This window comes from Corvus moneduloides, chromosome 1 (assembly GCF_009650955.1).
Source record: "Corvus moneduloides isolate bCorMon1 chromosome 1, bCorMon1.pri, whole genome shotgun sequence".
Taxonomy (NCBI): Eukaryota; Metazoa; Chordata; class Aves; order Passeriformes; family Corvidae; genus Corvus; species Corvus moneduloides.
The window spans coordinates 156,939,562-156,965,519 of NC_045476.1; the positions used below are offsets into that span (position 1 = coordinate 156,939,562).

General features: G+C 42.2%; 2 protein-coding genes across 7 annotated transcripts in view; both read right to left on the reverse strand.

Annotated features, from left to right (window-relative positions):
* Positions 1-5,462, reverse strand: part of CYRIB (CYFIP related Rac1 interactor B) — a 96,981-nt gene extending 91,519 nt beyond the window's left edge. The window contains exon 1 of the mRNA XM_032133322.1: positions 5,374-5,462. The gene's annotated coding sequence lies outside the window, so the exon portion shown is untranslated. The remainder of the gene's footprint in view (positions 1-5,373) is intronic.
* Positions 5,463-10,820: 5,358 nt separating this feature from the next.
* ASAP1 (ArfGAP with SH3 domain, ankyrin repeat and PH domain 1) overlaps positions 10,821-25,958 on the reverse strand; it is a 153,434-nt gene continuing 138,296 nt past the window's right edge. For all 6 annotated transcript variants that reach the window (XM_032133433.1, XM_032133409.1, XM_032133426.1 and 3 more), the window contains 5 exons: positions 24,310-24,376; positions 22,216-22,274; positions 19,457-19,959; positions 15,532-15,654; positions 10,821-13,706 (listed from right to left, as the gene is read on the reverse strand). In XM_032133433.1, coding sequence (XP_031989324.1) covers positions 13,632-13,706; positions 15,532-15,654; positions 19,457-19,959; positions 22,216-22,274; positions 24,310-24,376 — 827 coding nt within the window. In that variant the 3' untranslated portion in view covers positions 10,821-13,631. The remainder of the gene's footprint in view (positions 13,707-15,531; positions 15,655-19,456; positions 19,960-22,215; positions 22,275-24,309; positions 24,377-25,958) is intronic.

Consider the following 25,958-nt stretch of genomic DNA (forward strand, 5'->3'; position numbering starts at 1 on the left):
TAAAACTTGGAGCTATCACAAGTGCCACCTCAGCTGCCTGTGCTGGGCTCAGGGCCTCTGGCCGGGCTGCACTGTGGTCTGGAGATGCACCTTCCTCAACCCTCAGAGGTCCCAGCCCCGCACACCCGGCTGTGTCCCAGCTGTGCACATGCAGAGGTTGTGCTGTGCGTCATCATGAGGACACACATAAAACCATCTGCACTCTACCTTCACTCCCTCCACCCATGCACCCACCCTGCCTACAAGCCTTTGCTCCTGCTGCCCAAAAATACACCTGCACCCAGACCCCCTTTCCCTGCCACTGTGCCTTTCCCAACATGGGCAAACACCTTTTCCTGCCTCTGCTTCTCTCACACCTGGATCTGTCACCCATCTCCCGCAGAGGTGAACGGTAGATGAAGTGCTGAGCCTGCCCTCAGTGGGAGGCAACCCTGTGCTAGAAATGGGTGTGAAAATGTGGTGAAATGAGGAAACATTTGTGAGAGGAAGTGAGTGGGTGGAGGGAAAAGCCTGAAGTGAACAAAAATCAACGTTTAACACATTGAAACTTGAGCTCTGAGTGCTCAGGGTGGGTAAAAGTACACTGAAATACAAAAAGAACACACAAATTACTAGCAGAATGCAAGTGTTCTATGCTAACATACACCTAATGTATGCTAGGGAACAAAGTACTGAAAATATAGAGGAGGCTCAAAATAAAGAAGATGTTTCAAGATCTAGTGCCTTAACAGCAGCACAGGTAGCTCCAGTGAGGGTGAGCAGGGGAGGCAGAAGACCATGCACATGCATCTTACTGGATCTAGGTTACTGGATTTCAAAGTCCAAATGGATTGATGATCTCACTAACCAGACATGGATTTTAGCAGTTGTTAACAGACTGCATGCCCCTGCAAATTTTAATTTAGTACTTTCAAGTAAAGCATTTGAAGGATATTTAAAAAAAAAATAAAAAGAAGAACTGTTATTTCTAGAACAATCAAAATGGAAGCTCAGCTCTGTTGTTTCTGATACAGAAGCATTTTCTCAGTTAAGATTTTTCCCTGACAGATGTAGCAGTGCAGGGACCTAGGAATACATTTCCCAGTTTTTCAGCCTATTACTTGTGCTTTCCTGACCTATAAACCCTTCCTTCCTTCTTTAGCCTTGCAGAGCAAGATTGATGGTGCTATGTTTTCAGTAACACACCAAAGAAGACCTTGTTTTTTCTCCTTAGAGGACAACAAACTTGGCCCAAAGGGGATGTACCAGAAACCAGTCAGTTTTGCCCTCTGAGAATTAGCCCACGCAACCACAGCTCCCGCTGGTGAGAACTTATTCAGACAAGTCCCTCCTCTAACCACTCACCCAGTGAGTTGGTTTCATCCAAGATGCTGCCAAGGTCATGGGGAATGAACGACAGACAGGTAAACAGCTATTATGTCATGCACAGAAAATTGTCCAGTTTTAGTTGCATCTCATTTTCCTTCCCACACATTTCAAACCAGCCTGTTCCATAGGGATCCTCAGAAGAGGTTCCCTTCCACACATAGTGGCCCATACCACATCCATTTTAAGAGAAAAGCAAAAGTAATCTGAGAGTTGTCTGTATATTATTCCCCAAATCTGTCAGTGGAGGAGCCCAAATGTACTCACTCGGCATGACCGCTCCCTCTGGGGTTACAGCAAGCGAGCACTCTTGGAAAGCCGGCAGTGCATCCGTGCCACAGGTTACAATGATTGCTACTGACAGGTTCTTCATGGTATCACAACAAATTAGGTCACAGATTAGATTTTCATAGCACAGATTACAACTTGTGTCTACATCTTTTTCTTAAATAGAGAGGTATGTGGCCAGAAGGTTTGACCTCAAGATTGGGAACAAGGCAGATGCTTGGGATTGGAGCAGTCCTATTTCTTGTCTTTCTATGTCCTGTCTTAGCAGGACTCTGACAAAATTCCTAGTTTTCTGCTGTAGTCAGAACACTTGGTATTTTTCCCTTTCTATCTAGCAAGCCTTTGAGAAATAATGAGTTTGTTCACTAGATACCCTGGAGTAGATCTTATATTATTGTTGCAAAACAGATAGCAAACCCATCTCTAGAAAGAAATTTTAGAAAAAAATGCATTTTTGATGATAGAAAATCAGCTTGCACCACCTGAAAAACTGCTGGGAATGGAAATCAAAGCTACCTGTAAGACTTATCCCACAAGGTCACACATACAATCAGTTTGAGCATCTCTAGTGCAGAAAGACCTCAAGGGAATAAATTCCTGTGTGGAGTATTTGTTTTAAAATATACCCAGCAAGGACAGTAACAGAACTCAGGCACCAAAAAAAAAAAAAAAAAAAAATTCAAGCTATATCAAGCTCCACACAGAACAGCACAGAACAAAGGTTTCCAACAGCTGAGTAACTGCAGACACCGTGCAAAGTGCTTCCTACCCACTGCGAGATACAGCCCTGCTGCAGATTTGAAAACCAGCTCCAGCAACTGTGTTCCAGCAGACTGTCAGGGCTGTGTTCTGCTCCCAGCCACCTCCTCCCTTGGAGCTGAGCTGCTGCAGGGGAGAGAAGGCGCCTGGGAGCCAGAGAGCTGGATTCAGCTCCCAGCAGAACCGTGCAGATCTGCATGGGGGCAGTGATTTAGCCAATAAGCAAGCTCGCTGCCATGGAATGCACTAAACGAATACCTAAAGCAGATGATCAGGAGGACAGGTCTTGGACGGAGCTAACCTCAGAGACAAGCTTCCTAAGTCAGGGTGGAGAGAGCAATGCAGGAATGACCTTCAGCTTACAGAAACAGTCCTGATACCCACAAAGGGATCACCTCTGTGCTTGGGTGGCCCAGAGACCCACACTGGCTCTCTACGGAGCCTCTGGAGCATGTACTTACTCAACCAGAGCAGGTCTGCTTCTACCTGCTGGCAGACCAACCTGTAGTCTCTAATCAAGCCCTTGAGGCTGTCTGCAGCCAGAGGACACAGCCTGTGTTCCTGTGCCCAGGGCAGCAAGAGCAGCACGTGATGCAGTGCCTGTGCCCTGTCTGCAGGTTTAGACAGGCTGGTGCTCAGCACCTTCCACTCTGCCTCATACCAGCCCAGCCCCCCCATCCAGCTGCCAACACTGCTGGCCTGAATCATTGCAGCTGTGCCTCCAGCTCTGAAACAATCTCGCACGTCACTTCAGCAGTTTTTCACAGGAAATATGCTTTTACTTTCAAAATAGTCTGGGCCTTGTTCTCCAACAAGCACAGGAAGTATCTCAAATACCAGTCTTTATTTTTGTGAGCCACTATTTATCCTCTGATAACTTTGAGTACAAAGAAATAAATAGTAGTTGAGAGTGGCTGTGCCCTTCCATGCTCGGTGGCGGCATTAACATTTTAACTCTCCTCAGTGCATCAGCTTCTCAGTGCATCAGTGCTCTTGCTGGGCACACTCACATTTAGAGGCACAGAATGAGGCCTAATATTTTTTTCTTCAAGCTTGAGCTGTGCTGATTATTGAAAATCCATTGCACATGCTCCTTGCTGAGCGATATGAACTATCGATCTCAGTTAGAGAAAAGGATGCTCTGGACTTTATTGGAATGGTCTTTAAAAGTCCTGTTGGTACAACTGTTCCTACTGGATGCTGAGCACTGCCTAGTGTCCCTGCAGAGCACTGCCTCAGTCCTGCTCAGAAGCTCCTGAATGCCAGGGGCTCCTGCTGAGCCATGGAGGAAACCACACCAACCAACCCTGGGAAAGCAAGCGGTGACAACTGTCAGAGAATGCACTAATGAGGCCTCTGGCCTGAGCAGTGCTCCAAGAGGGCAAGAGTGAGCAGCAGGAAGGGACTGCTGTCTGCAACAGCAGCTGGAGAGCATCCTGCTGCCTGGACAGGCACGGACTCCTGATCCCTGCTGAGCAGGAAACACAGAAGGAGCTGTGCAGCCAAATGCAGCCTCTCTCTAAGGCAAGATGACCCTGAGCAGCGCCAAGCACTGAAATGACCAAGGGCGTCTGTGTGCACCTGAGAGGGTCCTTCAAAGCACACCTAGGCACCATGAACACTTCCCCCACTCCCCAGAGCATCAGTTCTGGCCTCCTCGACATTAAACAGGTGGCAGCCATTGCCGACCTCGGTTTCAGTCAAGCTCTGAAACAAAGAGGACATTAAACTTCCACCAAAATCCCACATCTCTTCAAAGCACTTCTCAGTTTGGGGTGCAGATGTGGGTTGAATGAAAAAAAAGGGCCTTTCTACTCTTTTAATCACATACCTAACAAACCACTGAATAAACATCACGCTCATGGCTTTTTGGGTCTTGTAGATTAAAGAGTGGTTATTAGGGATGAGAGTTCATTTTTAAATGGCAAAAGGGTAACTCTCCTCTAAACCATACAGCCAGGTAATCTTCACGGTTTTTTGAGCTGCTCTGTGCTATTTCTTCTGTTTCAGCACTAACACTTTTGAAACACGACAGCTTGCTCAAGAGAGGGGTAGCTTTCACACAGAGTCATGATCACAACCACACCACCATTCCTGCCCAGAGGAGGAAGTACCAGATCCCCCAAAGCAGAAGTGCTCGCCCTCTCACCAGCCAGTCCAGCACATTTCTGGCTGCTGGGCTGAACTTTAGGTACAAGATTTGCATGAACGAGGACAACGAATAAGTCTTCGGCCTGGCACCTAGCATCTGTACTGGCAGTACAAGAAGCCTCCATCTAACATGGTCACTGCTGCTGCTGCCGGCGCAGGACGGCCACAAGCAGCACCCATGGCGTGCAGGATCAAACCACGGCTTCCTCCCGAGGCCGGCCAGCCCAGCGTGCTGCTGCTCGGCTTCAGCCCGGCAGTGACTGGCGCTGGTGTGGGTTAGCGTGAGGGCTGTCACACCGCTCGCTGGATCTGCCACGTCCGTGCCTGGACCCAGGGCACACAGGACCTCCCGTCCCTGGCCTGTCACCCCTCTCGCAGACGGGAGGGGATCCACCCCGGCCTCTCCTGACCCGGGCGGCCTCGCAGCCCCCGTGCCCTGGGGGAAGCAGAGCTGGGCCAGAGCTCCCTCCAGCCGCCCCTGTGCTCTCTCCGCGGCCCCACGGACCGCCCGGCGCCGCGGGAGGCGGCCGGGAAGGCGCGGGGCTGCCCGGGCAGCGCTGAGCATCCTGTGCGGGGCTGCTCCTTCCCGCCCGGGGATGGGGGACAGCGGGGCAGGGGCTCCCCCCGGTCCTCCCCAGCTCCTCTCCGCCCCGCCGCTCCCCACGGGTGCCCCCCCCCACGGCTCCGCTCAGGCTCCTCCCGGCTCCCCAGGCGATCCCCATCTCCCTCTCGCTCCCGCCGAGCCGCCCCTCGGCGCTGCCTCCCCGCCCCGCTCCGCCCGCCCGCCCGGGGGGCGCGGGCAGCCCTTACCTGGGCAGGGGCGCAGCCTCGACCCTCCGGCTGCCGGCGGCGTCACGGCCGCAGGTTGTGGCTGCGGGCGGCGGTGCCGCATCGATATAAAAGGAAGCGGCGCGGGGGGAGGGAGAGGCGGCCCCGGCACCTTCGCCGCGCCCGGCCCCGATCCCGGTCCCCTACAAGCTCCCTCCCCGCCGCCCCGGGAGCAGCGGCTGTGGCTCCCCCGGGCAGCCCCCGCGGGGCAGCGGCACTCGCCGGGTGCTCTCCCCGCCGGGCCGGGGGTGAAGGATGGGGCGCCGGTCAGAGCCTTCGCATCAGCCCCCACATCCAGCCCAAGGGGCCAGGAGAGACCCTTCATGAGGAGCCAGCCATGGCCCTGCCCTCACGGGCTGCTCTGGACGAGCACGCACAAAGCACACACAGCATAGCAGAGCACGGGCGAGGCTCTGCAGCCATGGGAGGGGACCAGCCACATGCCGGAGCACCTTGCAGGCTTCAAATGCGTGTAACAAAACCTAGACATTTCCACCAGTCTCCTGGCTGCAGGCTCTGCTGGAGCTGCCCTGGCCCAAGCAGCACCTGGGGCTGCAGGCTTGTGCCCAGGGAAGGAGTGACATCCCGGGACAGGGCTGTTGGCAACCCCAAATGCAGGTGTTGGTCCCTGCTATGGTCAAGACCTGGTTATCCAGCTTGGCAGCCAAGCCACTTTCAATGAGACATTGTCTATAAGACTAGCTTTGGAGGATCAAAGAAAAAAAGTCATCAAGGCCCATTTTCTCCTTCAAACCCCAAGAGCTCCTTCCATCTCATCACTCAGAGTCCAGAGCAGCTGTGACATCTCTGAGGCACCTTGCTCTGTTTCTTCTTCATCTTGTCCATCCTGTTGACAACTGATGACATCTTGGTTGCAGGAGGAGTGAGGGTCCCCCCAGGACACAGCCTCCCCATCTGCTCCTCAGGAAGCTCTCCCTCCAGCAACAGATGCTGTTGTTCTCTTGCACCATCAATCCCTTTCAGGAAGGGACAGGGATTAGGTGTGGGTAACACGTCTTAAGGTAATTTCTCTAAATGGCATTTTGCTGCCCAGCTTTGCTCTCAGTCACTGGCAGGGGGCTGTGATGCTCCAGTTCACTCTGCAGCCCCTGAGGCCTGGGGTCTTGCCACAATGGCTGCAAGTCCTGTCTTTTGCCCAGAGCAGATGGAGACATGGGCAGCAGTGAGGCTGGGGTGCTGAGAAGTCACATAGGTATTGGGACCCCTATGCAGAAGTACTACACTTCTTTTATATTCCTTCTTTTATATTCCTTCTTTTTTAGGTGCCTTCTTTTATATTCCACCAGGCTAGCGGCTAAAGCTGTGGATCATAGGCAGAGCAGGTGCCTGCTCTACAGACAGAGGGAAGCGATGGCCCTTGGCAGCCCCCATCTAAATAAACTTTACCAAGGGTTACACTTTGCATGAAAAACATTTAGATGGAACACTGCCATGGGCAAGTGAGAGGAACAAATCCTGCTCTCAAGGGTTTTAAAGTAGAGAGAGGTTTTCCACCTCCAAATTTCTAGGTTTGTGGTTTTTTTCTCTCAATTTCTCTGCAACCCGGCAGGGAAAGGGGAACAGAAGGAACTTTTCTGCTGGACCCAGTGGCGTCTCATCCAGACAGTCCTGTCTGGGAACGTAAGTGCTGAGTTAAAGGATGATCCGTCCCTAAGCAAGGTGACTGTTCCAGATCTCCTCCAAGGAGGTAGTGGGAGTACCAGAACCACATCTAAGGGTGGACCTGGGTCCTGTGTGAGGCTGCAGCCAGAGATTGCTCTGTCAGGGCGGCAGCGCCTCCTTGCTTACAGCCAAAAGTGGAGGCACAGGCCCTTCTGCTCCTTCTCAGGGCCCAGCAATTACAGCAGTTACTTGCACAATGCTGAGCAGATGGTCTCACTGCCCTGCTGCCCTCCCACCCCAAGTGTTGTTTGCTTAGATCTTGCTGCTTCTTCTGGACAAGGAACCTTCACTTTACTGGAGTCTCTGCATTACCTTGACATCTCAGGTAATGGCTATGGCTAGCCTAGAGGCAACGCTCACTGAGGAGCTGCTGACTCCTTATGATTGATCTTCACATCAACAATGGAGTAATTTATACTCCTTCATAGGTGTCCAAGCTGTGGTTTGCGATGGCCCCCATCTCCTGCTCTTCTCACACCTCCACCTTGTAACACCTGTAGAGCTCAGATTTATTTCCATACTCCGCAAAAACCTTGGAACTCCCTATCTTCCAGTCACTTGGTGTTAGTTCACTTCAGATGAAGCTGTTGCTTGCTCTCCAGATGTCCAGACTGTCAAACTTCTGTTTTAAGCAGACCAGCAGCTCTGTGCACCCTCAAGGCAGGTTTAGCATTTGTTCTCCTGTTTCTTTCTGCAGAGCTTGGCCCAGTTCCTGTAGGGAGGACAGAGACTGAGGAATATCCTGGATCACAAATCTGCCCTTCATCCCTATGCTTCTATCCACAGAGGTCAGAACGACTGCAGTGGTCCTGGAATTGCTCCCCAAGGCTTTTTTTCCAGCTCTTGGGTAGGTAAAAAATCTCAGCTGAAATGACAGCATGTGGCTGGCTGCAGCTCACTTGCTGCTCAGCTACCTGGGGCTCTTGCTTTCCTGCCTACAGTTGTTAAAGTAGGGCTACAGCTCTGAATTCAAACCCTACAGTGCATAAAGGGATATTTGGATATGTAGATCTGAAGCCATGGATGGGATGGTCTGCTGAACAGACAGGTGATTACAGGCAGTAGAACCTTTACTTACTTGAAAAAAAATGTCTGCTTTGTCTTTCAGGTGTCAAAAGCAGCAAGTGGCCACTGGTGTCACCAGGTCATTAAGGAAATCTGCAGGCTCCACCAGAAAACCTTGACAAACCCCTGCTTAATCACCAAGCGGCTGCTGACCTCTTTTGTGCACATTCAGCTCAAGGTGGCTTGTCTTTCCTTCAGTTTGAATTTCAGGAGCACATTCCAGTCCTTTCTGATACCTCATTTTTTGAATTTTATTTAAAGACTAAGAACTCCAGCTCAGAGGGACTGTTGACACTTAACTGTAGCAGGGAGAGATGAAAAACATTACTGAACTAGGTTTAAGAGCAGCTTAAGACTTAAGCTTGTAAGTTTACCAGCAGAGGTATTAAGTTATTCCTGGGCATTCCCTGAAGAAAAGACTGGACAAATTAATTAGTTATCAAAAAACAAAGCCTAATGCTACTGTTTTGAAGTGAACAAAGTTAAATACAATGAAACAACCTCTAATACAGCCATTCTAGAACAGCTGTGTTTGACTGTTCACGGTTGATTCATCTACTCAATGGTACTGCGAGAGAGAAATCAGGTTCATAATTTCTGGTGGTAACTGAGGCACAAAATTATCTTTAAGCCCTGGGGGAAAAAATTCCACGTGGAAATGGACCTAGTCCCACATAGCCTTTCAGAGAAGAGCAAAAAGCACAAGGGGAAGGGCTTTTTCAATCAGACACTACAAGAACCAAGGTCAAACTGGTAGGAACATCATTAACAGAGTTAACACTGGTTTTAAAGTTCCAGGTAAGCTTAAACCTCGTTCAAAATATTCTTCAGGTGGTGCAGAAAATGACCGATCAGCTTCCTCTCTGCTCTGACAGCTTAGCAGATGTGACAGCTGTCACAAACTGCTCCTCCCTGCCCCCACCATTACAAAAGGACTGGAGCAGACATCCGCCTTGCTGCAGCCGGGGGGATCTGTTCTGTAATTTGCAGAGGAACAAGGCAGAGCCTGTACCGTAACACACTATCGTTTTTACTGTTCCCGAACAGCAGCTGACCAGAACCAGCCAAGACGTGCAGGTTTTGTGCCTGCCGCAGCTCGGGGGGGAGGGGGGAGAGTCAGCTTAAGCACGAGTTGACAAACAGCACTTAGCTTATCTCAAGAAGAAACCTGAGCACTCCCTCAGCAGATGACAGAGCTGTAAATCATGTTATGTATAGCCCTAGAAGTGTCATTAGGACAATTTAGAATGGTTAGTTTGTATTAGATAAGACAACTGTTGTCTTGCAGCTATGCAGAGGAAAACATCTTACAGTTGTGTGTGCATTTTGTATCCACCTGAAAAACCTCCAGCTGTTTCAGAAAAGCTAAAGGGTCTAATAAAAGCAGCCCCAAGAGCCTTAAACTCTTAAGGTGAGAAGCTCTCTGTAAGAATGTAAGGTCTGAAGCGGAACTTTATTTATTTAGGGACATTTGCTCCTCTGTCATGTTCTGATTCCACAGCACAGAAGGGTTCCAAGTCTAGGGAGGAAGTGGCATGAAACTGTAACAGTGTGGAGCAGGGGAAAATAAAGTTGTTTTCTGTTGGTGCTCAGGTGAACTGTCACACAGAACTAGAGCTGAGAAGGGGAAGAATTTGAAAAAAAATCAGATTTATAGGGTTGAACTGTTTGGTTTTTGTTGTGCAGTAGGGAGCTATTTTGAGTTTCATTCTTTGGTATTTAATACTTGCACTACTTTCATCGATATAGATTGCCAATTTTCTGCTTAATTATGAGCTTGAGGTTTGCCAGGAGAAGGGTAAGGAGACTGAAACTTTGAACAACAAGGGAGTTCTCTGGGCAAGAATTTGTCTTGTTCTCTGCTGCTCCAGACAGTGTATGAGATATCCACCTCAATTGTGACTTAGGAAAGGAAATCAATACATGTCACTGAAGAACACGTAATACAAGTAGGACAGAGAACTGAGGCCGTTAGAATTAATGTCTCTCTGAATGCTGTTATCTGAAACATTGTGACACAGTAGAAATTGAGAAAGAGCAGGATATTTAACCAGACTGATTCTCCTGCCCCACATCCATATGTCCCTGCTCCAACCCCCCATGTTTAGCCTATGTAGATTCCATGTTTAGCCTATGTAGATTTGAAAGCCACAAACAAAGCAAGCAGAATGTTCTGTGACGGTGGGACACCACACCAGTGCCACAGCTCAGTCTGAAGAAGCTCTCACCACAGCACTCTCCTGAGCCTTGTGCTGTGGCAGCTACTGTTCTTGATACAAACCAGATCTGAAAGCTTCACACTCCAGCTTTTCCTCTGGCTAAAGGATGTTCCCGTTGCTTTCTAGCAATTTCAAGTGATTTGTTCATTTCGGAGTAGCTTTGACAGGAATGGGTCTTAAATGAGAAACATCCAAGAACTGAGTCAGGGGGAAATGTAACCCCCGCAAGCTGGGTCAGAACTGAAATTCTAAGCAACAAAGCCACTCCATCCAGGAAAGGCTAGTACTGCTCTAGTTGGTGTGAGAGCTGCTGTTGGGTTGGGAGATCCTGCCCACGGACAGAGTTTGTGGATGGTTCCTTTGCCCCACGGGCTGCTGTGGAAACAACACAGAGGGGGCTGGGAGCCCACAGAGCCTGCTGAGGCCAGAGAGAAAGCAATCGAAACTCAGGGACAAAACAAGTGGTTTGATGCTAACTTTAGTAAGTAAAGTTTTCCAGATAAAGGCAATTGCATCCATATTTAACAGCTGTTAAAGAGATACACATTTAATTGCATTATATAAGGAGTGCTTTATATTCAAGAGAAAACATTTCAAGTGTCTTAGTTCTACCTGTTTGGAATCCAGACTTTCTTCCTAGAAGATATTCCAGTTGACAAAAAGGGCCTTGTTCAGATATCTGGGATCAACTGAATACATTTATTTAAAAGCAATTTTAAATATTAAAAAAGTAGAAATTAACACATACAGTACTCAAAAACTGTCACATTAAATACATGTGAATAGACATGTGTACTGATGTTTTACCTTAACATTCAATGAGAACTCAAGATTTTAACTAGTGGCATGACCAGATCTTATTTCTGTACATGTTGATGTACTATGTAATAAAAAAATAAATAGCAACTGTTGTTCAACAGTAAATAAGACATCATCTGCAGAGCAAACTTCCCCCTCTGGGGGCACCTTCCCCTGCCCCTCCCCCCAACCCTTTATCAGCTAATTTTCCATAAAGATTTAGACTTTCCAAATACTATGTCATATACAAAATTGCAGACAGTGGCTCATTGAGTTCAAATATAATACTGTACTTAAACTCAATCAATATCATACATTTTCAGATTTCTTATAACCCACAATAAGCCAGAATAAACAGAACTATTGTTCCTGATGGAACTCATTTAATTTTATAAAATGCATATGTATACTATTTTAAAGAGCGTAGAAAAGAATAGACATTTGACTCTACATAATTTTACATGCCTAGGTTTTCTTTATATGACTTGCATTTATCAGTTTATTTCAAGATCACTTAAAAATACAATTGACCACAAAAGTGAATAGGTTTTGTTCTTTAATGCAACTTAAAACATTGTAGTAATGGATAAAATGGAATGCTAAATAAATGCTAAACCTGACTTCCTTTCCATAAAAACAGAATAAAGTCTGAAATACTGGAGCTGTTAATACTGAAGATTAGATGCCAGCAGGCTCACTCACTCATTGCATAATTTTTTTTTGAATTATTTTTTTTTGTAAATGATAAAACCATTGACAGTTGATAAATGATTTTCATATTTTTGTGTGGGATTTAGACTGGTATTTGTTTCTAAATTAACCACAAACAGAATTAAATATTCACTGACTACAGTCTTGTAAAACTGTATTAGAAATGAAAGCCCTCAGAAAGTCTGAGATGTGCTTTTATGAAATGAAAATCTTTCCATGCAGCCAAGACAATCTGCTTTGAAATAGCAGCACTAGGTACTGAAGCCAAAATAACATTTAAAGCAAGTAATACAAAACTACATATGAAAGTCATGGAACCCGCTACAGACAAACCATGGGAAAAACACAACCACATGATGTTTCAAAAGATTAAAAATTATGTTGAAAGTAACACAGGAAATTAAAGTTTCCAGTAAAACATTGAAGTGTTTTCTGGCAATGCAACTTTATACCGACTTTCAAGAAACCTCAGGTCAAATGCAGCCTTCCAAAGATTTTCTTAAAAATTAGCTTTTTGACAGTATGTCTGTTACTTTGTGCTTTGGGCTACGACCATTACTGTCACAGTTTGGTGAACTCCATGAAAACCAGCCTGATCCTTGTGATCTGAGATCTATCATTACCAGCCTGATCAAATGCACGAGAGGTCATCTTAGCTTTCACTTTTTAGAGCATTAAAAATAATTTAAATTTATCCTATTTCACCACTAAAAATTTTTATTTTAGGTAACTAACTTTTAGCAAGGTTGAAGACAGAGGAAAAAAACCCCACAAAATCATTTTTCAGAGAGCCAATTTAGCTATAAACAAATACTGTTGCAAGCTCACATTAAATCTGAATAGCAATTAAGGTAAAATGTTCTTTTCCTCAAATGTAGCTATATGTCTAGAGAACTACTTTTGTACAAAGGCAGGTTTCAAGTAAGCATCTAAATGCATGCACAATGGCAACAGTTAACATTTGCTACAAGTCCTTGGTTACTAAGAATTCAGTGAAAGAAACCAGCAAATTTCACATATATCTACTAAAGAACAATATGACTAATTTTCATTAAAATAAGTTTTTGAATGAAATAAATTTGTAACTTTTTATAGTGAGGTAATATCACAGGGGAACTGCAATCACAGTTTGGCATAGGTCCACGTAATATAAACATGAAATGCTGTATGCACACTGTAAAACATTACTGTTATCTGTAAAGTCAGTGAATATTTGTCTTCATAATTACACTTAACTGAGCACTATATTAAATAAATACCAAAGTGGGTTTCATAGCTGTAAACTGCATACACTTATGAACTGCAGACTGATCTTTAAATTGTCCAAAACCATTCACTCATTCTAACTTTCTGCTAATTGTATATTGAGAATACCAAGTTATTAGGAACAGTCATTTCTGTACAGTTACATGGGTGACAGAGACCACCTATGCTGGAAAGCTGGCAGTCCACTTTTTTGGGACAGCACGGACAGAGATGGAAGTGCTAAATGCCCAGGATGGCTTCAACAAACCCGATAAGGCGTGCCAGGTTCCAAGGCTACCATAATACTGGCAAAGGCAGAATAACACAGTATATTTACAATACATATAATTCAACCTCATGAGGTGAAACTTAAATGAATTCTTAATTTGTAACAGCAGCTATATATACAATTGTGCACAGGATTACAGGGAGGCAGCAGCGTTCGCTTTTGCTAAAAAAGCCCGTCTTGCATGAAGAATGTGCAATGCTCAAGTTTAGGATTTGTTTGATTTCTTTTGACTAGTCTGACAGAATGTGCACAAAGGACACTGGAAAGACCCCTTTCCTCTCTGGCTGTCCTTCGATGTGGCCAATCTGCAACACAGGAGAAGAAGATATATAGATGTGCATGTGTACACACAGACTTCACAGACTGCATTCACTTCATTCAAAAGCCACAGAACTGCTCACAGAAGCTCTGCAACCTCTTGGACAGTCTGAAGCAGACCGTAGTTAACATTTGAATTTGTGTAAAGGAACAAAATTAAACTATGCACAAGCATATTATAAATAAGATGAAGGAAGTCAGTTAAATCTAAAGAGAACAAAACTCCTTTAAGAAAACTTACATACATCACTGAATTTCAAGAATCTCACCAAAACAGAAGCCTGATTTTCTCTTGTCTGATAGGCCAATTTTCAGTAACATCTCTGAAAACCACTTATCTTAGTTAAGTGAATAAATCCTGAACATCTCACTGAAGGGAATGGTCTGCTACAGTTGTGAAGTCACTTATGATAGTCAGCATGTTTCACTTACTTAAGGTGATAAAAGCCCAGCTATTTTCTCATTGAATTAGTATGATACCTAATGATTTAGATGCATAGTAGTGTTTATAACAAATCACAGTGTTGTCTGATTAAGTATCCTTCATATTCAACTGTATAATGATTATTTATAAAGAAATAGCTAAAAAACTTATTCAAAGAGATAGAAAATAATGGCGTATTTTATATGAACTTTCCATCTTTAAAATGCATAATTATAAACTGTTGAATAGCACTGGAGCAGCAGCCCTGACTGACCACATAACCCTCTTCTCACCCTGCTACAGTGCTGCTCACTACTTTCAGAATAATGGTGTACCTTCCTTCCTCTTCCACAATCTTACAAAATGGGAAGAGGAAACATACAGGGCTGGCCATTTCCTCTTGAAGAGCCAAAGTTTTGAAGCATGTGAGTCAACAGCCCTCGTTTCCCTTCTCAGAAACACTCACACTGGGGCACTTCATGGGACTTGCTGGGCATGTCCCCAAGGGGCTTAAAAAGCCACTTCACAAAACAGATCCAGAAAGGAATGCAGGAGTAATCAGGGACTGGGTGATATGGGCAACACAGACACTTCTCACTGGGCACTGCCCTTTTGATACCAGCTTTTCAGTTGAAAATCTTCCACACTTACATGATGAGTGAGAGGAAAACGTAGCTGGAAACAAAACAGCAAAGGTTGTGCTGCACTCAGATTAGGATATCACAGGCAGCAATGCAATTAGAATTTGTTTTAGTCAAATGAAATCTGTCTCATTATCCCCAGCAATAATTCTTCGGCAGGGAAATATGATGTAGCAGGGGTTTAGGGACATGAGCTGGATTGTCAAGAAAGGCTAGAGCCTTCATGTGGGGTTGAGAAAAACCTGCTATTAGCACTTGAAGAATAGACAGTCCATAGTAGGCGGAGTATGGTATAAAACAGGGACATGAGAGGGAAGAAGAGAAAGAAAATGTTATCTGCCCCTCATGTAAGGAGAAAACCATCAGCCTATAGCACCAGTTACAAACTATTATTCAGATTTCCAGGAACCCCTGTAGGTATAACTTAACATTTTGGGTGATCTGAAGTAATTACACATCTCATTTTCATGGAGGTTTTAAGTTTGTTAAATGAAGTAAGAATCACCACTTCTTCATTTAATGAAAGGCTGTGTGCATTACACAGAGAGGGACATGTAAATATGTGCTGTATGAGGCAGCAATAAAGCCAAACCTAGCTCAGGAAAAAGAAACAAAAAAAATCAAAGCAAAACAAAAGCCACCACCTACAAACAAAAATAAAAAGAAACCCTCCACATTTGGAAAAAGAGGCTTTCCTATAAAGGCATAAAGAAATTATGTGGAACTGTAAAAGGGAAAGATACATACCCACCACTCTTGGTCCTCTTCACCAGTTACAATAATTACTTCTCCTTCAACAAATGTGAGTTCATCATCATTATCTGCCTGACAGTCATAAATGGTCTTCACTCGCCTAACTTTGTTTTTCCCCTAAAAATAGAATGAAGTTTGAGATGAAGGACATGAGAAACAGAGAAAAAATAGATATGATATGAATTTTGCCTTTTAGTTGTGTTTTGTTTTACAAGAAAGTGAAGACTATCAATTACTTTCCCTGCAATTGGGAATACAGAAATCCAAAAACTCTGTTTCAACAAGGATATTAAAAAAAATAAAATAAAAAGTTACCTATACAGGTGTAGATTTTCTTTTTCTTAAGATTCAGAACTCCCAGCAGAACTTAATGTGTAGTGCTTAACATGTTAAGTAACCTCTGCTTCCTCTGGTGAAGAAAGTTTAAATAATGTCTTTACATTGTTCTAGTCTACAAACACCCTCTTTCTCCTTTAATACATACTTCACCAAAAAAACCATCATGAACAGAAAATTAAATCCACTCTCCTCTAAATGTTCCAATAGAGGTAAGGACTGAAGAAAATGCTGCATTGAAATCCCAGTATTCCTTACAGTTTTGGGTTTGGATCTAGCGCAAAAATACAGTATTCTTTGATTTCAAATCTGCTTACAGGACTGGAAATTATTTTTTTAGCAATTTTTCCATCCAAATGTTAGCAATTTCTTACTAAAATTACCTTAATGTCAGATGGCAGTACTATTTTCTGATGATAATTCACACTAGATTTTCTCACAGCTCTACCATTCTGAGTCCAAGTATTTTCTAGGTCATACTTTGCTGCATACTGCTAATTCATATGAAAAAAGCCTCAGCCACGGACTCCTCCCCAAACATATGTTTCTTATGGCAGGGAAGATGACTTAAATTATTTCCAAATAGAGTAAGTAAGCAATATTCACAGCAAAACACTCTTGCTACTTTATATTCCTGTATTTTCATACCCACCTCTTCAAAACCTACAGTTACTTCTTTTAAGAGAAGTAATCAGATGACAAGAATGCAAAAACCTAAGAAGAGCAGAAGGAGATGAGAAGCAGAAGGACTATGAAGAGAAAAGTCAGCAGGTTTAGAGGAATTTGAGCCAAAACTAACTCCACAGAGGAAATTTCCTAGGGAGTCTTCTCTTTGCTGTTACCTACCCACTTGAAATTCCTCCTTGTTTTGGCAAAAAAAAAAAAAAATCCCTGCGGCTCAATAGCAGAACAGACACACTAAAAAAAGCACTCACACTAAACTCAAGGTACAGAAAAATAACAATTATAGAGGGATTTAAGGGAGAAAGCAGTTAACACAACATAAAACTAAAAACACCCCCATACTCAAGACAAATGAACAGAAATACATGAAGTTTATATGAGATCAAGGGTTTTTGTTTTTTTTTTTTTTTTGCGGCAAAGGTTTGCTGCAGTAAGAAGTCACTTCAAAGAATGCCTCCTCTCTTTCAAAAATATATTCATATAATTTAAACAAAAATCTTATCTAGCACTAGGGACTGGAATTCAACAGGAATGGGTACTTGGGGATAGTCCCAACTTTCAATTCCAGAGAACATTTACAAACCAAGAGTGCTCCCTCCCAATCAATCCTCCAGTGATGAAGGGAAGCAATTACTTCTGCAAGGTAAAAATTGTCTTGTTCAATAAAGAGAATAAAGAAATTTACATTCCTCTAAACTTAGAAAACTATATGGAACTCAGCTTGTAAGAGCACATGAAAAATGATGGGAATTACTCTGGTTCTGTCAGATTTTAACATTTTACTCCTTTTATGGAGAGCAACAAAAAGCAGCATTCAAGCCCAAGGTGTATTTAATTGTGGGAAGGTATAAAAAAGGATGGATATGTAGAGAGCACATATGTTCCAGAACATATTTTCTTCGTGTTCCAGAACAGTTTGTGGCACTGGTGTGTAAAGAAATGGAAGCAATTCCAGAAAATATAATCTGCAACTAAAAAACAAATACCTCCCACTGACTCCCTGTACCCAACAAGTGCTTATTAACAAGAGATTTTATGCTTAAGACTGAACAATAATGAGATGCTGTGATCATTAATAATCTGACCACGCTCTTATTTACATTCAACACTTTTTTTTTTCTTTAAAAATAAGTATTTTGTCTCCTTTATAAAAACCACCACACACACACAAAAGAACACTTAAGTGCTCAGTGTGATTTCAGAAGCAGTCAGTGCAAGTTTTGTTTCACTAAAAATATCCTTTCAAATCCTTATAAATTATCAGCATTGGAATCCTACAATTATATTTCAGAACAATTCATTTTCTAAAACTTCCAATAAAAAAATCTATGCTTCTCTGTTTTGTGGCTAAATAGTCAAGCCCAAGAGAGAGGTGCCCACAGGTACTGTGGCTGCTGTTGTGGGTCTCACTGCTCACTGGGATGAAGCATTTCACCATCTTTGTGAAGAGGATACAGCCAGAGGATGAAAATGGAGACGAGATACCTCCAAAGAGGAATTCTTGCACATTATCACTTAAGCAAAAAAGGCTGCACTGAACAAGAAGAAATACAAATGTGCATGCAAACACATGCAAAAACTTGGGGATATATATATATATATATATATATATATATATATATATATATACTGGGAAGATATATAATAGTTTCAATCAATGCACAACAGTGGAACTATTTAATTTACTGCACATGTGAAAATGGCTGAGTTTGGAGAACAAAGAGCCTTTCCTCAGAATTTTTCTGTATACAGTAGGGTGACACTTTAAAAAAAGCAAAATGTAACCAAACCAAACAGGTAATGCATTATTTGCTTTCTTTTCTTCTTTAATAAAGTGACAAGTAGCTGAGACTGACCAGCATAATTTTCCTGCTTATATTTAAAAGTACATAAGTAAACAAACATTTTTTGATCAGATCCCTGTAATATTTAAATTCCAGAACACTCAGGAAGCCCAAGCAACATCCCTGTTCTCAGTTCAGACAGGAGCTTACAGGCAAGTCCATGCCAGAAGCCAAGCAGAATGATGGCTCCAGAGGGCTCTTCCTCAGACAAGCACAAGGCAGAAACTCACCCTCTGCTTTCATTGTTTCACTAGAACGAAGTCTTATTTACTTTTTACATAAGTGCTTTGCATAGCCAATCTGACAAACAAAGCCATTTCTCTTTTGATGTATTCTTCATGACAAAAATCTTAAGAGAACCCTGGAGTTTCACAGTTATCTCACTCTACATATACATTAAGAATCCTCTGTTGGAAATTGCACTGGTTAGCAAGATGAACAGTAAGTTGAACTGGGGGTTGGAATCAAGTTAATGTTCCAGCTCTGCTATTACACACCACACAGTAATGTCAATTTTGCCACTTCATCAATTCATCTGAACCTACATCTCAACCACCTCAGTACATCAACATTAAATACTCATGACAGGAGCATTTACTACTTTTGCACAGTTGACTTTACTTTAAATTTTGCATCTACTGACAACAGATGCTAACTTCCCATCTTAAAGCTTACAAAAGTCAAATATATAAATATTCTAGCACTCTAAGGCATACAGACCTGTGAGCAAAGGCAACAGAGAAAACCATCAATTCAGAGTTGTGATTGGCATCGATAAAATAAATAAATAAATAAATGCCAGCAAATCTGAATACACTGTCATGCTCCCAAGGTAATTATTTTATGTTGCAAGTATTTGTTTCAGCATGCAGGAGGCCTTGTAAACCCCCAACATTTGCTGAAGCTGCTTTGGGGCACAAAAAGAGCCCCTCATTCCCCACCCCAGCCCATAGCTTTATGTTGCCTTGTGTGCATAGCCCAAGGGTGCACAGAAAGTCCTACAGTAACTTCAAAGCCTTCCATGGATACTTCCAAGGCGCTGGAGTAATACCTACCATATTTATTTTCCGGGGAAGTGGCACAGGGGTTTCTGGCAGGGTGTGTGTTATGTCATTAGACTCTTCAGATGCTTGCCTTTGGACAGTGTCTCTGGACTGTACGTTTGGAGAAAGATCTATGGAGTGAGATTTTTGATTTGCCTCTGAGGGCTGAGGCTTCGGTGCTGCTTCTCCACCTTGAGTTTTAGCCAACAGCTCTCCTAGCTGAGGTTTTGGAGGAAGGTCCTTCATTTGTGGCTTTGGAGGTAAGTCTCCAAGCTGTGGTTTTGGTGGCAAGTCTCCTAGCTGAGGCTTTGGGGGTAGTTCTCCAGGCTTTGGGGGTAAATCTCCCACTTGAGGTTTCTGAGTTAATTCCAGAGGCAGAGGCTTTGGGGGCAAGTCTGCAGGCTGTGGTTTCTGTGGTATATCAATGGACAGTGAGGGCTTCTGAAACATTTCCATGTGCTGATGGGATTTATCTATTGAAAGATGATGACTGGTTTCTATTTTCCTTAGTGCCACTAAAACAAAAGAGTAAAACAATGTTTTCCACAATCTTTATATTTTAATACTGAAGAAGTTAGGCATATATCAAAACTGCAATTGTGTTAATGATCACACAGTCACTGAACCCCATAACTGCCCATAAGTCCTCCTAGACTATGACAAAAACAAGATAATACAACTTTACATAACCCTTGTTCACTATGGTCTCATTTAATTGCTCCTCCTGGAGGCCAGCAGTGCTTATTCCAACAGCTATTAGATGTCAATTCATAGATCATCTACTTAAAATGAAATAAAGTGATCACTTTTTGGACCTAAACCAAAAAGTATGAAATATAATAAAAGATTTTGCAAAACCACCTATATGTGGACCAATTGATGTGATTGTAACAAAATTTCTTTTTAATGACAACTATTCACATATACAGTTGAATTCCAGACAAAAAAACACCTAACTGTCAAGATTAGTACTTGTAAAATAGCTCAGAAGAGAGTGAGCACATACATCTATGCAGTGTATAGAATATACTGTACTATAGACATTCAAACTAAAACTAAGAAAAAAGGAATTATTGTATATATTTACAATTAAGTAAAGATAAAAAGTTTTAAAATGTGTATTTTGCAGATTTGATGGAAGGAAATTTGATTTATATTTTCAAATAGTTCTTTTTGTCAGTGTCATCTATTGATTCTACTGCTAAGCTCCCTAAGAAAACTCAACTGAAATATACCTCAAAAACAAAAGGATTAGTACACACAAGAAACCCCAACCCACAACCTCCTAAACCAAATAACCCTGATGTTAAAAGAGATGAAGAGAGACAGGAGAGAAAAAATTTACAACCTGTGATGAAAGTAACACATTTTGACTAGGAGGAACAATTTCCTATTGCATTCAGCATTACTTTAGTACTGTATTCTACCAGCCAAAAAGGTGGCCTGACATTTGACTATGAAAGCAACAACACTCCCTTTGGATATCACCCACTGGTAAAACACTTCCATGATATATTTGTGGTTACTTATATCAAAATAATAATAATAATAAACCCCATTTGCACAGTTTCCATGGAAGAAATTGTATAATTACTATCAGATGCCTTGTTTTAAAAAAAGTCTGTGTTGATCCCTGTATATGGCTCTGTGTCCTAGACTTACCTCGTAGCAGATGTACACACACTGGTTATCCACATGGGTTTGAGAGGAAAGTAAGAGATATGAAAAATCCTGATAGCAGCCCTTATCAAAGTGCTTTGATTTGGCCCTTCTTAAATATTCACCTATATAATTTTAAATCAAGGAAGTGTTGATGTCCTTCACAGTGCCACCCTAGCAAATCATTGATGTCTCTTTCAAAAGATGATACCATGTCAGAATAATTGTAATTTAATAAAGCCGAAATTTTACATTTTCTTTTCTATTTTTCTATTAAAAATGATTTGTACTCTCAATTTCAGACACCTAGCTTCAGAATTTTGGACAAGGAGCATTTCCTGATCATCAGGCCCTATTGTGATCATTCACTCATATGGATATAACATATTTTTGATGGATTCTGTATCCAGACAAAGCTACAAAGTAGGTCTACTTTCTATTTTATAGTCAATTGATGCAACAACTCAAAAAAACTAAATAAAACCTGCTGTGTGAGTTTAAAGAGATTAGAAAAAAACATTTCCAAAAGAAAGGTGTTCCCTGGGATGATGGTCTCAGCAAGTTTACCATTGATATATAAATGAGCATGTAACAATACCTGATTCTTTCCAAAGTAGTTGCACTGACCACAACCCTGATTGCCAGAACATGGCACAGATACAGTTTGCTCCAAGGTATCAAGAAATTTGATTTAGAGTTATTAGGAAAAAACCAAAACCAAACAACTAGAGTGGTCTAGGACAGAAACAGAAGCCCAGAGAAGTTATTCATGGAGATACTCAAAATGTGACTGGACATGGCCTTGAGCAACCTGCTCTCATGGCAGAAAGTTGGCCCTGCTCCGAGTGCTGGGCTGGACCACAGGACCTCCTGAGGTCTTTCCAGCTTCAACTAGTTAATGGGTTTTTTTCCTCCCTAGATGTATTTTTTTCAGTTTAATAAAAGCCTTCCCCATCTTCCAAAACCCTTTCAGTCTTGTGAAGCTTTCATGGTTTGTGGCATTTTAGAAATAAAATTTCTGCTGAAAAGATACATATATTTAAAACAAGTATCTACTTTCACCCACACTTCAAAGATGCCATTATGAGAACAACCACAAAGAGATCTCTTACCTTTCTGAGGTAGTTTGGGAAGAACTCTGGGGCCAAGTGCAGTCTTTGCAGTCCCAGTGCTAAATCAACAGATATGAATTATTAGTGCTTACAACTGTTATATATTTATTTCTCATTTTTCCCCTTTACACATCCATAAATAAAAAATCCCCAAACAAATCCACATATATTGTGCTTCTTTTGTATAATCACTTTGTCTGTGGATAAATCTCAAAACTTAAAGCACTGTTAAGAATTAATTTGGGTTTTTTTTTCAGAGAAAAAGACATACAAACCTCACACAAGTTCAGTGCTGTGGGGCAGAGATATTCTATGAACTATGGTAGATGCAAAATGTACTCTGAAAATAGGTGAAGCCGAAAGACCAAATCTGTGGGCAGATTCTGAACTTTAAGGAAAATTTGTTCTTCAAAATAATTAAACTGAAACATACAAAACATAATCTGTGCTTTATGTCAGTGAAGTTTTCCAGGACTGAGCCTGTGCCTTGTAGCCTCCTGCACATGCATGATATTGTATCATACACACACTGCTGCAGGAGGAGACAAGGTCTCTGGTGCTCCCAGGAAATACTGATTATTGTGGAAAAACAACATGCTTTACTCTGTCAACCTGTATTACACGTGTGTTAGCTATTCCCATCAAAGTTTTTCCTCTAAAACCACACCTAAGTCACTTTTATAGAAAAAGACTGTGGAAGAAGAGAAGAAAGCAAATTGATTTAAGGCATAAAAATCTAAAAATAAATAAAAATTAGTATCAGCTCAAAATAATGACTCAAAAAAGAAGGAAAAAAAAAGAAAAAAAGAAGAGTGAGAAAGCTGCCAGAGTATGTTCAACAGAGCAGAGAGTCTTCTGCATTAACAGCCTTGATTCTGGTATTGCTTGTCTCTGCAGCCAACGTTTCAAAATGAGCATGATGAAACACTTTTAATTTCTAACTGTTTTTTAAATAGCCAAAATACATCATGACATGAAAGTGAAAGAACAGCCAAGCTCAATCTTGATTCAATAAATCATAGAATTATAGAATATCCTGAGTTGGAAGGGATCCACAAAGATCATTGAAGGCCAGCTCCTTGTCCTCTCTCTAATGCCATGGAGTACGAGGACCACACCTTTACCCTTGTCTGACAAGTAGCTAGCATGGGCCCAGCTCTCTGTGCTGTGGAACATCACCACTTTTTCCCTGAATGCCCTGTGCCAGCTGGATGGATTCAGCAAACATGGGAAGCCAGCTGTGCTACCAACAACAGGTCCCCTGCCTGTCCTGACAAGGCAGATCACAGTCTGGGGGCGTCCAGAAACTTCCTACACATCTTCTGCTGTGCCCTGTTTGAGGTTACACATCCATCCCCAGTCACAGCCCATCCCACACACTTGTGGTCATGCAAGGCTGTGTGCCTCAGGCGGGTGTTTATTGGAATTACCGTACTCTGAACCCCAGGATTTTGGAATCACAGCACAGACAGAGGAGTAGCAAACTCTAAGTGACAGCAATGTATGGCTGTCCTTACTACTCCAGCTATTGAACAAGACACTTGTAATGGACAGACCTGATGAACTACGAGCTAAAAGCAATTTGTGTTACTGCAGACTGTGTGGCAGCACATAAGCCTGACAGAGTGGAAAAGAGCTAAACTGGAAGACTGAGATGAACTCTCTCTTACAGAGCCATCTTTGATGCCAGCCTGTACCCAGAGTGACACTGCTGCTAAAGGCAGGACACCTCACACTGAAGCAGATAAAATGAAATGCCAGGAGACATGAAAATAAAACTTTTGTCCTGCTGGACTGCGGTCTGAGGCAGCATTCCCCAGCTGGGAGAGCACTTCTGTAGGAGCAGCAGATAGATTCGGGTACAAGTTGTTCTGTCCATCCTGCTCAAAGGATGGATTGTGCATGGACAGCGAGGAACAAAGCGTAGGAGGCTCAATGGAGCCAAAGTATTTGTATGCTAGTAAGGCATGCAGAAAACTAATGAAGAAACATAGCTAGGATTTTATTTCCTGTGAAAGGCTTTCCTTTTCTAATTTACAAATTAGTTATATTTATTTAAATTTTCATCTTTGCCTTCATATATGCAGATTTTACCTTGACTGCTGAGACATCCCCTCAAACTTGTTTGCAGTCTTAGTTGAAGGTGGGCCCAAATCATTACCTGAGGTGAAAAAAAAGACAATTAATTAAAAAAAAAAAAAATTAGGATAACTGAAATATAATCAGCAGAGGGTGCAATTTAAAGAAAAACGTATTCCTCTAAGTATCTTCTATATAACATGTCTAAAAGATCATTTTTAACTTTTTTGTTTATTAATAATTTTGCAGCTGAAAAAGCAGGAGGGACCAAAATAATCCAAGATGACCTCTCATATAACATGTTTTAAAACAAATCACTGGTAGCTCTCATCTCCTGGCAAGGGAAGATTGAATGACATTGCTGTAGGGCATTTTTCTGAAATAGTGTTTCAATTTGCTCTGTACAGAAGGAGATACAGCAGGCCAGTATCAGATAAATTTATCACAAATGTTTGCATTTTGCATTATAAGGCACGTCTTTTTAAAACCACCATGAATTTGATTTTATTCACAAAACATTTTATTTCTAAGCATTGGTATTTTATCCTGTGTAAAGAACAGCCTTTACTGATTTAGTGACTGTATGTTCCCATAATCTGCACTTTGGCCATTGGTAAAGAAAAGATCCTGGCTATACAGAATTCTGTCAAAAGGCAGCAAGATCCAAACCCAAGTGCTCTGGACTCCTTCAGCAGAAAGCTTCTCTTCATTAGCCATCACCATTTTCAAGGTATAATGACACCAACTCGTTTGGTTTAATGCCTTTTCACGCCCTTTGCCTCTCCTATTATAGCATATCTTAATCTTAGAACCAGCTTCAACAACCATTACTAAATTTTGTCATTGAAATAGATGCAAAGTGACATTTAATGATCCAAGAACACAAAATACTTCTCATTCAAAAGAATGACACATTTTTCTAAATACCATTCTTGGCGCATTGATGTCTAAATGAAACAGCAGAAAAGGCTCATGCTGTGCCTTGCTAAAAATATGTTTGTGTTTAAAAGTGGTGCAAAAAAGGAACTAAGGTAAAGCAGCAAACATGTCGATCCTATGGATAAAGCAAGGAAAAATATCTCATGGTTGCTATGGAAATACAAAATAATCTGTATGACATTTTTAGAACATCTTTGAATAGTAACTCATTTTGCTTAGACATAAGCTAAGGATTGCTCTGCTTGAAACTTCAATTAATGCACAGATTAGAAAGCAAATGCTGAAATTCAACATAGCAAGAAATATAACAACAAAGAAGAAAGCTTCTGAAAGGAAAAGCAGTGAACATCTGACAATACTCTTACGCAAAAAACACAAAGGCAGATACAAGAAACTCCTTCTCATAAACACAAAATTTAATACTTGCTTAAAAATCCAAATGGACTTTGAAACAAGCTTTTGTACAGATCTCAGCTAAGAAAAACGGGGAGAAGAGGTCCCTCTTCCATTCACTGAAGTTTAGCCTGCCCTGAAAAGCACTGAAGAGACAGAAAAAGCAATATTCTTCTCTGGCCCTGCTCTGACAAGGTGTTTTACTGCTACAGGCTTCTTCACCTTCAACTACACACCTGCACCTTTCCCATATTTTCTTCTTCCTTTATCTGTTGTCTAATGTGTTTAAGGAGAAGCTGGCACTTGCTTAGCATCTACTCCTATCACACTGT